The sequence below is a fragment of the Glycine soja genome, chromosome 11, assembly GCF_004193775.1.
Source record: "Glycine soja cultivar W05 chromosome 11, ASM419377v2, whole genome shotgun sequence".
NCBI classification, from domain to species: domain Eukaryota; kingdom Viridiplantae; phylum Streptophyta; class Magnoliopsida; order Fabales; family Fabaceae; genus Glycine; species Glycine soja.
The window spans coordinates 18,097,488-18,115,261 of record NC_041012.1 but is presented as its reverse complement, the minus strand read 5'-3'; the positions used below and the strand labels follow the sequence as shown (position 1 = coordinate 18,115,261).

General features: G+C 32.9%; 1 protein-coding gene across 2 annotated transcripts; it reads right to left on the bottom strand.

Annotated features, from left to right (window-relative positions):
- Nucleotides 1-3,578: 3,578 nt before the first annotated feature.
- Nucleotides 3,579-16,877, bottom strand: LOC114377672 (crossover junction endonuclease MUS81). 2 transcript variants are annotated; one of them, XM_028336300.1, is made up of 15 exons: nt 16,501-16,877; nt 15,945-16,024; nt 15,761-15,839; nt 15,547-15,633; nt 15,328-15,453; nt 14,251-14,476; nt 12,615-12,768; nt 12,374-12,480; nt 9,508-9,656; nt 9,310-9,367; nt 7,736-7,894; nt 7,168-7,247; nt 5,157-5,394; nt 4,613-4,699; nt 3,579-3,918 (listed from the first exon to the last, which is right to left on the bottom strand). In XM_028336300.1, exons 1-15 carry the CDS (start codon nt 16,695-16,697, stop codon nt 3,814-3,816), a joined length of 1,932 nt encoding a protein of 643 aa, XP_028192101.1. In that variant the 5' UTR covers nt 16,698-16,877; the 3' UTR covers nt 3,579-3,813. The 2 variants fall into 2 exon arrangements, with proteins under 2 accessions (XP_028192101.1, XP_028192102.1); XM_028336301.1 differs by lacking the exon at nt 5,157-5,394.
- Between the last annotated feature and the right edge of the window lie 897 nt (nt 16,878-17,774).

Here is a 17,774-nt window from a genome sequence, read left to right as displayed (position 1 = left end):
AGCTCATAAAATTCCCAAAAACATATAATTTTGGTACGTTAACATCATAGGAAGACATGTAGGTGCCAGTTTCGATCCTATAATTTAGTAATGTGGCATATTTAGCACGATTGGTACACAACAAGAAGAACACAACAGAATAACTTAGGTATAGGATAAATTTTCTTCTTGTACATCGTTTGATGAAATAATGTACAACACAAATCTATTAACATCAAACTTACTATAATACTCTTTTTAATTTATCTTATTGATACGTTCGCTTAACTATTTAACAACACCACGCTCCGGCACTATTTCCATTGTAGTGTGACTACAAGTGAAAGAGCAAAACAGCATCCACTTTGAAAATGGTGAGTTGGTTTGGATTATCGTCTTCTACTGCAGTCTCAATAACTGGGACCATATGCAATTTGTCTTTGCATAAAAAAACTGTAAAAGAAATTCCACATGGAGAATTTGTGAGCATAATCACAAAAGTTACACAAGTCGATGGTGGTGCTATCTTTTTATCCCAAAGCAGTGAATAAATAAATTAAAATGAGAAAGGGGTGCAACCATGGTGAGAAAAGAGAGTGAGACATGCAAAGTGGGAAAGATAACTTTAACTTTCAATTCTGTTATGCAGGACAGTATGTTTTCTTATTTTGAGGATAACAAGATTAAAAAAAAAACTCATTAAAAGACTATTTGAATTTATTTTCCAATTTTAGGGAGTTGTTAGGTGCACCCAGCAAAATTGCTGGTGCACCCAGTAATTATGTGATCGGACAAAACTGTCCTTGTTTAAAAAACGCGATTTTAAACTGCGGAAGAACCTTCTTCCGCAGAAAGCCACGGAAGAAGGTTCTTCCGCAGTTGAAAATAACAACAGCGCAAGAAACTTCTTCCATGGATTCCTGCGGAAGAACTTCTTCCGCGATATCGCACGGAAGAAGGTTCTCCCGCTGTTGTTATTTTCAACTGTGAAAGAATATTCTTCCGTGAGTTAATTTGCTTTTTTGTTTTTAAATTTTTGGATTATTTTGTATTTTGTATTTTACTATTACAAAATTTAATGCATATTTAATTCAGGTTATTATTACAAAATAAAAATATTTATTTAATATATATTAAATTTTGTAATAATAAAAAAATTTGTGATAGTAAATAATTTTTATTTTAAAAAAATTATACAAATTAAATTTTTTTATTTAATTTGGGTTATCATTATAAAATTTATTATATATTTAATTTAGATTACTATTACAAAATTTAATGCATTAAATATTTTTGTAAACGTAACCCGAATTAATGCATTAAATATATTTTATTTAATTCGGGTTATTATTACAAAATTTAATGCATTAAATATTTTTATAATAGTAACCCACATTAAATATTTTTTATTTAATTCGAGTTACTATTACAAAATTTAATGTATATTTAATTTGGATTACTGTTATAAAATAAAAAATATTTATTTAATATATATTAAATTTTGTAATAGTAAAAAATTTGTAATAGTAAATATTTTTTATTTTAAAAAAATATATATACAAATTAAATAATTCGTATGATTTATATCAAATTTAATTATCATAAAATTTATTATTTAAATTTACATGCGCATTAAATATGCATTAGAAATTGTAATAATATCTATAGTAACATTATTTATTTTATAACATAATTGGCTCATTATCCCAGTTGGTTATAGTGTTGTGCTAATAACCTATATATTGTTTAATTTGTATATTTTTTAAAAATAAAAAATATTAACTATCACAAATTTTTTTACTATTACAAATTTAATATATATTAAATAAATATTTTTTATTTTGTAATAATAATCCGAATTAAATATGCACTAAATTTTGTAATAGTAATCCGAATTAAATAAAAAATATTTAATGCATATTTAATTCTGGTTACTATTACAAAAATATTTCACGCATTAAATTTTATAATAGTAACCCAAATTAAATAAAAAATATTTAATGCATTAATTCGGATTACTATTACTAAAATATTTAATGCATTAAATTTTGTAATAGTAATCCAGATTAAATAAAACATTTAATCCGTATATATTTTCAAAAATAAAAAATATTTATTATCACAAAATTTTTTACTATTATAAAATTTAATATATATTAAATAAATATTTTTTATTTTGTAATAATAACTCAAATTAAATATGCACTAAATTTTATAGTAGTAACCCGAATTAAATAAAAAATATTTAATGCATATTTAATTATGGTTACTATTACAAAAATATTGAATGCATTAAATTTTATAATAGTAATCCGAATTAAATAAAAAATATTTAATGCTTTAATTCGGATTACTATTACAAAAATATTTAATCCATTAAATTTTGTAATAGTAATCCAAATTAAGTATACATTAAATTTTGTAATAGTAGCCTAGATTAAATAAAAAATATTTAATCCATATATTCTTTTAAAAATAAAAAATATTTACTTTCACAATTTTTTTTACTATTACAAAATTTAATATATATTAAATAAATATTTTTTATTTTGTAATAATAACCCGAATTAAATATGCACTAAATTTTGTAATAGTAAAATACAAAATACAAAATAATCCAAAAATTTAAAAACCAAAAAATAAATTAACTCACGAAAGAAGGTTCTTCCGTGGCTTCCTACGGAAGAAGTTCTTCCGCGAGATGACACGGAAGACCGCAGTTAATGTTACAACTGTGAAGAAGAAGGTTCTTCCGTAATTGTAATTTGCAACTACGGAAGAACCTTCTTCCGTGGCTTCCTGCGGAAGAAGTTCTTCCATGAGATGGCATGGAAGAAGGTTCTTCCACAGTTGTAACATTAACTACGGAAAAAGGTTCTTACGCGGAAACATTAAGGGGTATTTTGGGAATTCTAAAAAATTGCTGGGTGCAACAGCAATCTTGCTGGGTGCCCCTAGCAATTCCCACAGTCTACATGTAGGAGTGGCAAAATGGACAAGCCAGCCCCAACCATTGACTAGGCCAAACCAGCCCATATTCTATATACCTCATTTTTTTTAAAAAAAATCCAGTCAAGCTCTGTGGCTCACCAGGCCAGCTGAAATTGACTCATTTTACTTTTTTATCTAAATTTATATAAATTTAAAAGAAAAATTTTAAAAAAAAAACAGGCTAAAATAAACCCAATTAAATTCACCTAAAATATCGGGCTAAAAATTAAAAAATATGTTCATTTTGTCAACTCCACCTACGTGCCAACAGATACAATAATATCAAGTTTAGGTCAATACCTTGCTTGCATGATCAGTTGGTAAATGAAATCACAAGAACGTGTATCAAATGAGGTGTGTTCATGAGTATAAAGTAAACAACTTTCTATTTTTTAGTGTAAGTATAAAGTCTAAACTGCTTCTGTTTTAAAAAATAATAATTTTGTTTATTTTAAGAAGCAAATTATATCGGTTTATTTAAAAAAGCTTATTTATAAATAAATAAATAAAAATAGACAAAATGACTCAATATTTCACATACTGAGTTTGTGCTTTAGACTTTTGTTCAGCAATAAAGATTACTTTCTGCCGTAACAAAAGAACAGTTATACGATAAAATAAAATAAAAATTAACTCCTATACCTAATGCCCTATATGTGTGTGTGTGTGTGGGATTTTCCTTTACAAAATATACAAATTGCTGCCAAAATAAGCATCGGTTATAATGCCCAATAATTTTACAAACACATTCAATAATGAGTTACAAAAGTACGAAAAATATGGTATTCACCTCGCTTTAGTGGATTGACATCCAAAAATTCAACTTTAAGGGGAAAATGCAAGTCAGCTGCCCCAAACGAACTGAAAAATGTTCCTACTGGCAACTGCATTGATCACACTGTTACTCTGTCTTCGAAGCATCTCCTCCTGGGCACAACCATCACCATCCTAATCAAATCAAACAATCAGAGTGGGTAAAATTAGAAGGGGGAGGGAGCAAAAGTTAGTGACAAAGTATCTAAAAAAGAACTAAACGAATGCCATGAAATAGTGATTCTTTTTTTATCCATAGGAATTGAACACATTATCAGGAATTTTACAACACTCATACCCTACTCAACTAACTGAACTAGACCTCCTTGCTAAATAGAGTGTGGCTCTTAAATACTAATCAAGTTTCTCAAGATTCTAAAAACTATTATTCCAAACACACTCATATCAGTGTTTACGAAATAGACTCCAATCCAGATCCATGATTCTGGAAATTGCAGCTTTAATCTCATATTCATACTGAATGGATACTGAAATACTTTGAATCAAATTCACTACCAGCGTTTTAGTTAAATGGAATATTCTCTCTCCTTATGACATTTTTGTACAAACTAGTAAAACAATAAAGTTATTCAAAAACAAAAATTAACAAAAATATCAATTAAAAGTTCTATATTCAGTTCAGATCAAGCTACCCAAAGATCTTTCAAATCCTAGTTATAAAATGTAACATTATGTGGGTATAGAGCACAGTGTGCACTATAGTATCCAAACCCATGCTCACACAAGTCTTTGCAAGTATCCAATCCGAATCAAATTGTCATTTATAGACAATTGACTTCCTGTTAGGGAGAAAGAAAAAGGGACTCACGAGTAGTGAGTAAGCACGGGCAAGAGAGAAAAGTGTGGGGAACAAATCCAACACAGCCATGGCAACCTCCTCTGTAACTTGGGGGACCTGCATTTGCAAATTCCAACATGTTTAAATAAAAAAACATTTAATAACTTACAGGATGAAAAAGTTAGTTATTAGAATTACTCATCCAATTTTACAAAAAAAAAATGCAGTTCATTACGCAAATCATAGGCTCGAGACCAAAACATCACTATAATCAGCCAGTTCTGATCATATTTCACTAAAGCGTCAAAGTATATTTGAGGATCCAGCAAAAAAGGAATGAGAATTCATCAAAGTACAATGAATTCAAAAATAAGCGTGCAATTTAAGCTGTGCTGTGATTTCTGAAAATTGCCAGTAAATAGTGTTTGAAAGCTATATTACACCTGAAGGTGGTGTAGATTTCTTGTAACTTTTAAATTAAAAAGATACTCAAGGTCACTGGATTTAATTTAGTCAGACAAACTAAACGACCAATAGAAAAACAGATAAAATTTAATTTTTAAATTGTTAATACCTGCATAAGCTGCATGGCAAATACATCACTAACTGTTGTTTTTTCAAGGTCTTGACACCTTTTAATAAATTCATCAAAGGGAGGACATGCCCCAGAGCCTTTAACATTGTCTTCAAAAATTTCTGACTTGTAATATTGAGAAATTGCTTGGGTAAGATAACCATACTTCCTTAGAGTATCACCTAAGCCACTTGTTCTCTGAACATCAAATCCCTCCAGAATCTCAGTTGTAAAACAACTGTACAAGTTGGGATTAAAAACATCGTAAACGGGGTTAATGTTTTGAGTTTTTAGATATATAGGCAAACAATTTAAATAAACTTCACTCACGAAAAATCTAGTAACCCATAGTCATCTTACTGCTACAGAAACCTCATGCAAAATGGCACCACCATAACAAAACATAAGTACTACTCTATCCACCACATTACCAAATAAACAAAATAGTTGTTAATGGCAAATTTCTGTATTAAATGGTTTCTCACTCGCATGCACCAATCACAAGTCAGAAATGATACTTTCAAGACAGGCTAGCATGGGAAACCTCATTAGGTCTCCCACCATGGGAAAGTGAATGTAGACCCTTGGATATACTAGTTTTTAATCAAAGGTTGGATGATTTTCTTCTATTTTTTTCTTCTTTACCTTTTACCTTTACTACCCCTCTCTTTCCTGATTCTCCCGGTAAACCCTAAATCCCTAATTCCTCATTTCAAAGGCTCTTGTAGCAGTGGCAGAGCAAAGCTCATCCTGGCGAGGCTCTACTTCTCTTCAAGCGTGGCAACAAAAGTGACACTATAAGGGAGAACATGAAGAGGAAGGAGAACTCCAATCTCTCGATCTCGTCCTTGTCATGGCACACAGTCACTGAAACAGCCGCCGCTAGTCGTCCAGTGGCCAAGGTGGCTTCTCCTCGATTTGCACCACGAGCTGTTGATTCAAATCACAGGAGACGCCGAGGATGAGTGCAGCAGTGAAATGTCATGCCTTTGCTGAGAGGCAGGTTCCCACCGGAGCTTTTTGGCTTCTTGTTAATGTGAGAAGATGGTGAATCTGGCGTTTGGATATTGAGAAGCGATATAATTTTTCTTTTTTGAATTGTGAAGAACTGATTTTTTTCATCTGACTGCATTTTGTGCTTCTTGATTTCTTGATCTAATGCATTTGACTGGATTTCACTTCACTTAGGTTTGAATTTTGATTTTTTGGTTTGAATGTTCATTGCTGGTTCCTACATCTGTTTTCTGAATCTGGTTATTTAAAACGGAGATTTTCCGGCGATGGTGACGGAGTCATGGTGGCATTCTGGCTGTTCATTCGGCAGAGGAATGCCACCGCCTACAACGACGGTGATGAGAAAGGAAGGAGAATGAAACCAGAAAAGAGAAGAAAGGTAGAAAAGGAAAATAAAAAAGTTAAGAAAAGGAAAATGAAAAAATCTTAACGATCGAATTAAAAATTAATAATATATCTAATGCACCAAAATACTTTAGGTCTCCCACACTAGCCTGCGTCTACTTTCAATTGTCAATGATAAAAACTACAAAGAAACACAAAGGAACAATGTAGTAATCAGAAGTAACTAATTTACAGTTAAGAGACCAGTGCGGTACACAACTACTGGTATGATTATTAAAGATAGAAAACAACAAAATTTCATAGAATAAACCCCAATCAACCCAAACCAAAGTACTTTAAGGTGTGTTTGGTTTGTGAAAAGAAATTGCTTCCACCTCCTGTTTTTACCAATAATTACAAAAAAAAATGTCATCCTGTTTCCATTTTGTTTCCTATTTCAAAGTTTGGTATAAGTAATTGTGAAAACTGAAAATAAAATGTTATTCCAAACCAAACCTTAGCATTTGCTATGAATGTCATAATAGTGATGGTAATAATGATGCACATCAGGCTGAATTTGGTTTATTCTCTAACACCCCCCCTTCCCACCTCAATGGCTAACAGTAACAGCACAATGATTTAAATAATAATAATAATAATAAATAATACTTACGCAGTTTTTATGCTTTCAGCAGCTTCAGAAGAATTTGGGTCACCTTCCACAAGATATATCAGCTTCTTCAGCCCACACCTCTAACAATGAGCAATTGGATTGAGAAGTGGGGAATGAGGAGGCTATGTCAGTATGGCATGCTTTTAAATTATATAGCTGAATAAAATAGGAATAACATGAACATATTTCAAGCAGCACAAACAATGTGTAATTTGACTAACTTCTTCACAGCAATAATGTGCTACACTCTTTGTCAGTGAAATTATAAAAGAAAATGATATAACTCAACTAAAGTTTCAACTGATGTAATGTTTCAGTAACAATGATGACATTCCTCGACATCATGCCAAAAGAATATAGGGTATCCTACAAAGTTACCAGCCACTGAATGATATCTTCACCAAAATTCTACAACCATACATTTATCACTTTATTTTCTTTAAAATAGGAAAATAAAGAAGTAGAACCATTAATCTGTGACCATATATATGCATATGCTTGCCATCACATGTTCAAACCATTTATATTGTCAAGAAACAATTCTATCTATTTAAGAAGGAATAATTACCAGAAGTCTTAGTTTTTGATCCTTATAGCGGTTATCCCGGATTGAACTGCATAGATCATTAGTTTTCTTCCTCTCAACAATAAAATCCAACACATATTCACTGTTCAGAGTTTTATGGCGCGCTATCCAAATCCCATCTCCGACTGGCAATCGTCGAACCTATATATGGAACCAATTTCTAGATTATTTTTACTATCTTCTAAATAAAGGAGCTCAGATACAACATTTAAATGCAAGTTCCATCCAAATCAGCTAAAGTTTAATATCACATCTAATTTGTTTTACAACCATTGGTACCCAAAAACTTTAACTGAAAATCAAAACATAGATAATCTGCTCAAATTGAAGAACAGTTTTGTTACGACTTCCTGGCTGTTTCTTTTTTGAAGCATGTAATAATTTGCCAAAGATAAGTTCCCAAAAAGAAATACATAACGATAGGTAAGAATATTGGCTGTCAGTGTTAGAGATGAGCCCATCCCAATAATTAATTAGGAGAATAAGGTTTGGATGATCTATTCCTGAAGGAATAAACACTAATAGGTGGCTAATATATTATAAGTAAGAAAGGTTTTTATTAGAAGTTTAATACATCAGTTACAATTTGTTTAAAATTTGGAGTTACAATTGGCTCAATCAATAACTAGGCAGCGAGTGCGAGTGGAATAGGTTCTGATTCAGCGGTAAGACCAGCCCATAGAAGAAGCTACTAGGGAGGATGTTTTCACTATTCATAGCCAGTTAGTTTCCAGACTTCAACCTTGAGGACAAGGTTAATTCTTCAGTGGGTGGTATTGTAAGACCCAGACAAGAACCCATGTCAATAATTAATGAAAGCAAAATCTGGAGAGATTATTCTAGGACGAATAAACAGTAATAAGTGCTTAACATGTTATGAGTAATTTACAAGGGTTTTTATTAGGAGATTATTACATCAGTTACAATTGGTTTTATTTGGAATTAATATGTGGTTAATCAATAATGAGTCAGTTACAAGAGGTTCCATTTGGAGTTAAATGTGGGAAAATTTTAAAGGCACCTTAGGAGAAAATAATACAAAGTGAGTCGTCTCAGTGATAAGGGGACTTCCCCTTGTAAGAGGATTCTGCCTCTTGAGTTCCCTTTCTGCTCATCTGAATAAAAGAACCCTTCCTTTCTCCTTTCTCTACCTATCTTTTGTTCGTTTCCTATTATACTATTTCCACATAAACTGAAAACCTATTAGCAAATAATATAAGGAAGCATATCACTTGTAAAGGCCAGCATCAAACAATTGTCCTGTTCCATAATACCATACCATGATACCTAGAGGTCCTCACTGACTAAATGAGCACCTTTGACTCCAAAGTCAAGTGAATGTTCATCTTAAAGCAATAAGATATATACTTGTAAATATTCTCCTATATGCAAAACCAAAGCATAATATTGATACATCCCCAAGTGATCACATTGGTCAATGTCAGTTCCCATGGTATATATTAGCATCAGCATGCAGTATACAATACATAACACAAATTTTGAGAAGCAATAGGAAGTCTGGAACTACCAGTAAATAGTTATGACATCAAACATACCTCTATCTGGATTTTGAACTGGCTGCGGATATTCTCAATAATTTTCCTGGATCTTGATCTGAAACAATGGAATATAAAATTCATTGGAGCTATTAGCAGAAAGACGAACAATACTTGAATGATTGTGAAAAATAGCCTCTGATACAAATCATACAATATCCTGAGTGAAAATAGGGATAATGGATTCATGTTACTGACCCCTGTGTGGCAAATTGCTCCCGATCATCCAAAATTAAAACTACGTCATAAGCATCCTCAAATCTCTCCCCCAAGCTCAATGGTGGCACATTTAAAATGTTCAACTTTGATACAAGCTCATCCTTGTTAGGATTTTGCATGGGTCGGTCCTAAGATATTTATCAAGTACTAATATCAAAATTTGTTTCAAAAACTATAACTATGCAGCATGTATAAGCCAAAATTTAAATAAATACAATGAAATAAATAAAAGAAAATTAGGGTCAAATGCATTTTACCCATCTAGTTTATTATTGAATTAGCACTTTCCACCCTATCAAACTAAGCACATTAAACTCTAATTTTAATACAACTCATTTTCATCTCTGTTCCATCTAATTTAGATGTTTAAATTGACATAATAAAATACACCTGCTATGGACGTCAGCATATGATATTTAAAGACAACACCCTCTTATGCATACACCTTATTTTCATTAAGATTTACCTATTATTTTTTATTTATGGCTCCAAATATAAAATTTTAGACTCAGAATGCCCATATTTATGCAATATAGGAGATAATACAATCTTGTTGGTAATGGCTTCAAAAGTGCCCTTACATGGGTCTGAGAAGGGAATCCATGAGGTTACACAAGACTGTCTAGGTCTTGGTTTTCATGTCCATGAGTGTCAAGCTCAGCCAAAGAAGGAAGAGTTGCAGAAGCACAAATGATTTGTTTGGTTCAACAGAAAATGTAAGAACTTTATATTTCAACCTGGCTATGTTGGGGTTTTTTGGAGGTGAAAATAATTGGAGCTTTTGAAGAGGAGAGATTTTAGGAGAGTAAAAGGAGAATGGCTGTGAAGACAACAAAGGAAGTTTTTGTCCAAAGAGAAAATCTCAGAAAAATCTAGGGATGGGGGATTGGCTAGAAGAAATATTTCAGGTGACCAGGGAATTTTGGTTAGAGGGACATGTATGAAGGTAGCTGCAAAAGTTTTAAACTAGAACATGTAAGCATGAGAAAATAACACAGGTTTTGAACTGTAGCAAGGGGTAAAAAATTTGCAATCAAAGAGATTTGAGCACAAGTCCATGGCTGGTAGAGGAATGTGGTATTATTCAGTTGGTAACTGCCAGCATACACTGGTGTAGAGCATGATGTGCCAGAAAAATTCATTTTTGAGAAATAAATAGACGAAATAGAATGAGAAAAAGATATGTATAAGAGGACAATTGTCTTATTATATCAAAATTGGATCTGCATTTAATTCTTGTCAATTTTAACATCTGAATTGGATGTAACAGAGTAATTAAGAAAATTGAACTAATAACAAAGGGGTTAGCCCCTTCGTAAGGGCCAATAACAATGGGAAAGGGGCCAATAGCAACTCCCAAGCACGTCGATAGATTTAGGCCCCATGGTTCTAGCCCAAGCCCATCCTAAGACGGCAAAAACACACGAAGCAAATCACCCTGTCACAAGTCTTTTGTTTAATTTGAAAAAGTGATCCCCAAGAAACCTGGCGCGTCATGCTTCTTCAACTGCAACTGCAACTGCAACCAGAGCCAGTTATTACTCAATCATCTCCATTCAAACCCTAACCAACAAACCCTGCGAACCCACCATGACAAAAATTCCCACTCTCACTTTAATTTCAAGAAATTTGAACCAAGTTGTGTACTTGTTCAACTAGGGTCTACTGCGCTTAATTTGATAAATCAGGACGAACAGTACAACAGAAATAATAAATAAGGACAATAAGCACTATCGTCTTACTCTTATGACATGCAAATGTACTTGCAAAACAGATAACCATGGTAGTCAAAATTGAGATTTTACTCTCGGGACGGGGAGTAAGGATTGTAAATCAGGGGATCGTAACACGGATTGTAAAATCATACAAAATTTATGAAATTCATATATATGCACGTATAATCATATATCATATATATGTGCATATATAAACTAAAATAAATCAGAATATGACACTTAAAAGACAAAATTATACTTCAATTGTGGGTGCTGAAACTTGAAAGAGAGAACATGGAAGAAAGTGAAAGGGATTGTGGGTTCTGAAACTGGAAAGAGAGAAAGAGGAGTAAGTGAGTGAAGGGAGTCACATTTTTGTTTTAGGATGGAAGGACTGAAAGAGTAAAAAGAAATTGAGGGAATTAGTGGCGGTAAAAGTGGGGTGTAATTTTCGTTTTAGGAGTTATAGGAGGGGAAAAGGGAGTGCAGTAAAACTTTGGGTTTCTAGGTTAAAAGGGCTGCAGTAAAAAACAACTCAGAATAGAAGGATGAAGGGTGTGGGCCGCTAGGGTTTTTTAAGCCCAAATTTCCAACGATCCTTCAGTTCATGAGTTGGAGCGCAAACCTGACCCGCTTGTGACCCGCGTTCAAGCCTAACAGGAACTTGCAGAGGAGCACCGCGCCGCTGCAAGCGTCAATCTTCCACGGCAATAAGACGATCTACACCAGATGCAAACTCGGACAGGCTGAAAAAGATCGTAAGTGCGTACGATCTTACGCTCCAACTCGCGATTTTGACTACCGTGCAGATAACTTCTATAGTATTTTGTAACATAAAATGAATGTACAAAATAGTAAAAATGAATGCAATTGATGTTAATGCAAGTATGCAACATGTAACTTCTATAGTATTTTGTAACATAAAAATGATATCTGAACAAGAATGGTACTTGTTAGTGGATAAACCTTTTAAAAATTCAAAGTGATCAAAACCAACAAATTTTGTAATTCAAAAAGAAAAATATTTCTAAATCATTCTGAGAAAGTACTACTCGTTATATTTCACGTACATTAGAAAGAACACACAATATAAAAAGTAGATCAATTTTTGCAAATGGATCAAACCATACAGCTGATGAGCAAGCTCTCAAGGTGAAAGGAGGAATATCATGAGAACAAATGTTTCGCACATGCAAGCTCACAGCTCTGCTGTCTTTTACAATGAGGTCTCTGGACCCTGGTCATTTATGAAATGATTAATAGAGATCAAGTTTCGTCAGAAACATATAATTAAGAAACTCAGAAACAGGGAAAAAGAAACAATGTTTATCACAGTATAAGCAGTAATCAAGCAAAGATTATTTAAACTACTTTGAGATTCTGGCTGTGAACCATAGACTTGTTCCTCTCGAAGATGACATAAAACAGCAGGCCACAGAGATGAGACATCTTTATTTGGATGGCTTTTGGAAACTTCAGTGAAAGCACCAATAATGTGCTCCTTGGAGTAACCCATTTGAGTAAACTGCAAAAGAAATTGTAACAGACAAAAAAAAAGTACATTTTAATTATCAGGCAAAAAAAACAACTGCAAGTAAATTGACATGAGAATAACAAGGGACACAAATCAGGAATTCTTAGTACAAAAAATTCATGGACATCGTATGCAAGAAAATTGAAGGAAAAAAAATTCACAATTCATAATATTATATCATAAATATAAACTACGAGAATATAAAATATGTTGACATATGTTGTGTTTCTGTCAGGAACCAAGAATTGAAATGAGAAAGAAAAGAAAGGATTTTATTGACTAACTAATAGAAGAGAAAACTCTCCTCCAAGGGTTTCCCCTTCACAAAGGATTTATCCTTTCACAAAGAGCTAATGCTCAATCTACAAATGATAAGATCTCCCTCTCTCCTATCCTTCTTCCCCTATTTATATTTAATAAACACCTCTAACTCACTAACTAACCCCTTAACTAACTAATCAATATCCTAACTGTAGTAACTAACTCCCCTTCCTCATAGTCCTAACAGTTTCAATACTTGCTATTTTGTATTCTATTGATATTTTCCAAATAAATCCTTAGATGAACTTGTCATAGTAGAGAGTTAGCCAAGTAGCCATGTACAACTCATAGTTATCAATCTCAAAAGGTGACACATAGCGGCCAGCTCTGAAAAAGCTATAGCAAGATAGCAAGAAGAGGGATGGCAGCTATTTTAAATATTATAATGCAAACTAAATAATTTATACTACACTTAAAATACTCAAAAACAAGAAAGAAAGAACCAAAAATTAAAGAAATTCACGATAAACAATAAGCCACAATTTACAGACACAATCACCATCATTCTAGGAGCAATAAGAACATAGTAATGATGTCAAAAAATGAAAGATGATGGTGCACTTAATAGAAAAAGAACAGAACAAATTAGATAGAAGTTAGCAAGGAAACCTAAGAGTAGAAGAAACGGTGAAATAAAGGGGAAAAATGTCCATTAATGAATGAACAAAGCTCAAAATAGAGGTAACATTTCATGGAATGGTCAAGGAAGAAGGATTTGAAATCCTATTATGTTTGTGAAGAAAAAAAAATTAGAACCCCCCCCCCCAAAAAAAAAAAAAACAAAACAAAACAAAAACTAAACAATGTTGTTTCATGGGTAAAAGAGGTTTTTGAAGCCTATATCATGGTAGCACCGCTATAGCATGCAAAAATCCTTTATTTTGGCCACTATTGGCACCACCATGGCCACTACTGAAAACTGCTCCACTATTGGAATATTCTTTTAATCTTATCATGCCAATGGCATCATGTGATCCATGTAGTCGACCTCACTTAGTGGGATAAGGCTTCCTTAATTAGTTAGGATTATGATTAGTATAAATAAGGGTTAGTGTTTTAGGTTTTATGTAACATATAGAACACATAATTCCAACAATATGGATTTGAAGAAACAAAAAGAAGTAACAAGGACTTTATTAAGAGGAAAAATACCCTCTCAAGGCAATCAAGAGGAACATCTATTGGCTTCTTTTGCTGGGTCAAGGGTGACAACACCTCTGATTCCAAGTCATGACCATTGAGCTCCACATCCAACAAGTTTTGGTTATCCATACAAGAAGGAATTTCAACAGAAGACGACATCTCTATAGATTCTGCCATTCCAGATCTTGCAAGACAATCGCGTGCTGCTTCCTTACCTTCTTGAGTTAGCATGTACCTGAGCACAACAGAATTCATCAATGGAGAATTTTCATTTGAACATATCAACTTCCATGGTTCATTTAAAGTCCATATACTTAGTATTTAAAGATTTTAACAAGAACCACTAACAATTTCCGGTTTTACTAGTTAGTGTCTAGTAAATTAAATTTTACATTAGCATTGCTTGGCAGATTCATCTATAGAAGGCATACTTAAACAAATCACAACCACAATGTTCACTGATAATGAATTGCAAAAATAATGCCTAAAAACATTTCTTACAATTTTCTATCATAGAGAGTTCTATTATAGAAATATGTTTCTATTGTAAAATACAAGAAAATTGGATTCGATACTAAACATAAAACAGATATCTATATAGATAGATAATTTGAAACAAAATAAATTTAAATATGGAAAAGGTACCCTAGGGGGGATTATTTGTCTTTTCCTAGAGTCCGATTCCTATTCCTTCTTGTTTGTGTCGAAATAGGAATATTCTAAAAATATCAATAAAATAATTTTTTTTAACCCCTTCCTGAAAAATCCTATATCTTAGTTTCTATTTTTTCCAACTTAGAATATTTCTGCCATATAATATTTTATTGCATATAATACATAGTGAACAAATAAAAAGAGAGGATGGCTCAATTGTTGAAGCACGTTATAAGGACAAAATATGCTCAAGCCTAACTGTAAACAATTCAAGAAATTAGTTACAGATTCAAAAATAAGAAGGTTCCCCTAACTCACAGATTTTAATATGTGAAAGATAATATAAAAGATTAAAAGAAAGATTTATATACAAAAATTAACAGAGTAGCAGTACATTGTGAAAAAAGACATGCACACTATGGAATAACATACTTAGCAGGGCAACTTGATTTTACAATTAATCCCTTAGCTATCAAGGTCTTCATGCAACTCCATCCACTATACCAATCCCGTGAAGAACTTCCAAAATGTCCAGGTTTTCCTTTCCCTTTTTCTGGCCTGGACATGCAAAATGCGCTTGGTCAAAAGTTGTATACATTTTCACAACACTTGTCTACTTAAAACACACAAACAGAAAATAATTAAACATACGCAATCGGCACTCGAGATAGCCCACTTGCTTCGGAAGCGTCAATTAGTTCCTGTTTATGCATAAATTCATTCCCGCTTGAAGTTCCCCTATTAAAAAATCAGTTAAATCTCATAATCTAACTAGTTTTACCATGATAACTTCCACAACATATTTAACCCAAAAAGAAAAAAACATAACATCAGTAGTGCATGTGACTGTATTGTGTATGTATACCTGTAAAGGGTTATCAACAATGCATATGCCACAGAGTTCCTCTGAGGCATATAACGTTTGGTTCCTTTAGTTCTTTTTCCTGTAAGATTAGAGAAGAAGGAAAAATTAGACAGAACTATGCATGGGGGGGAAGTAAATTGAAATAACAGAAAGAAAAAAAAAAAGTAAATAGCACCAGACATACCCTTTTTAGTCAAGTCTTCTGGTTCAGAACCAGTCCCAAAAAACCCCTGCATGAGCTTCAAAATCATTTTCCCCACACCCCTTCCAGAAAACATAAGAGCACCATCAGATTAGTTCCCCCCATCAAACACAATTTAAACACCCTAGATTCTTTACCCCCCCCCCCCCCCACTTCACAAACACACCAATAAGAGATATGATATGCATACAACCAATCATTAAACACCCAACAACCCCTTTTGCACTAAAGTTCAAACCAAGGTCCACAACCAACTTATCAAATTTGGATAATAGTTTTTCAAATTTTCAAAACTATCCCACTAGGTGAAGTCAGCTGCATGCATTACATGACACCATTTGGCTCGATTAGAAACCAAATCTTCAGAGATATAAACATAACAACACAATTCCACAAAACTGCACAAATTAAAAACTCCTAACATGACAACCTATTCAAATATTATAATTTTTATAATATGCATATAATCATAAATTTACAATTTTGACCCATGTGGCATTTCTATGGTAACATAAGTGGGAGAGAAACAGACACATACTTGACTTGAGAGAAATCTTTGATGGTTCGAATGGGGGTTTTGGAGTTACAGAGATTAAAGTGGGCCTTGGAAAGGGTCATGTCGATGTTGTCAGAAATGCCTTTGGGTTGCTGCGCCATTTCCTTCCACTTGTTCCACACGTAGGTGGCCAGCTCCTGGTTCTCCGGGCACCGAACCTGGGTGGTTCGGTTCTCCATCGGGTTAGGGTTTTGTTCGTGCCGGAATGAAAGTGAGAGTGGGAAATTTGTCGTGGTGGGTTCAGGGTTTGTTGGTTAGGGTTTGAGTGGAGATGGTAGAGTAATAACTGGCTTTGGTTGCGGTTGCATTCGAAGAAGCATGACGCGCCAGGTTTCTCTCGGGATCAATTTTTCAAATTAAATTAAAAAAAAAATTAAACAAAAGACTTGTTATTAATCCCACACTCATTGTTATTGGGCCTACTAAGGGGTTAATCCCTTTTTATTTTCAGATTATTCTTCTCACCTACTTCTAATTTCGTTTTACAATCATAATACAACTTAATCATAATTCCATTGTTATTCTTTTCACACCACAATGGAATCTAAATTATTTGGGGTAACAAAAAAATTGTAATTTCATTGTACTATTTTTTTAATTGAAAAAATATATATAAAAAATACATTTGGTATCTTTTTATTGATTGAACATTAACACTAAAATAATTTGATTGAGCACTTCTTTTCAAGATATGTATTGATTGAACATTACTTTTTTTATATGCATAATAATCATATTAAATATAGGCGCAATCTAAATCATTTTTTTAATGCAATCTTAATCGTTGTTATGACTCACGAGAGAACATATTGTTAAACAAATGGCGACTTATGACTAACAAGCTTCAATTCTAGTCATTCCTAACAAATCCACAAACACTGGTCCATGTACGACCAAAGAAGTGTGAGATTAATTGGACCTCATCTAAATTTTCAAATTAAATTAAACAAAAGACTTGTGACAGGGTGATTTGCTTCATGTGTTTTTTGCCGTCTTAGGATGGGCTTGGGCTACAATCATGTGGCCTAAATCTATCAACATGTTTTGGAGTTGTTATTGGTCTCATTCTCATTGTTATTGGCCCCTACTAAGGGTTTATTTTCAAATTATCCTTCTTACAGAATTATGATTTCTTTTTGCAATCATTTTTGCACCCTTCTTACCACAACAAAATTATGATTCCAATTTATAGTTTTTTGTCACCCCAGACAATTCAATGAAATCACAATCTCGTTGTTATTTTTTTGGCACCCCTT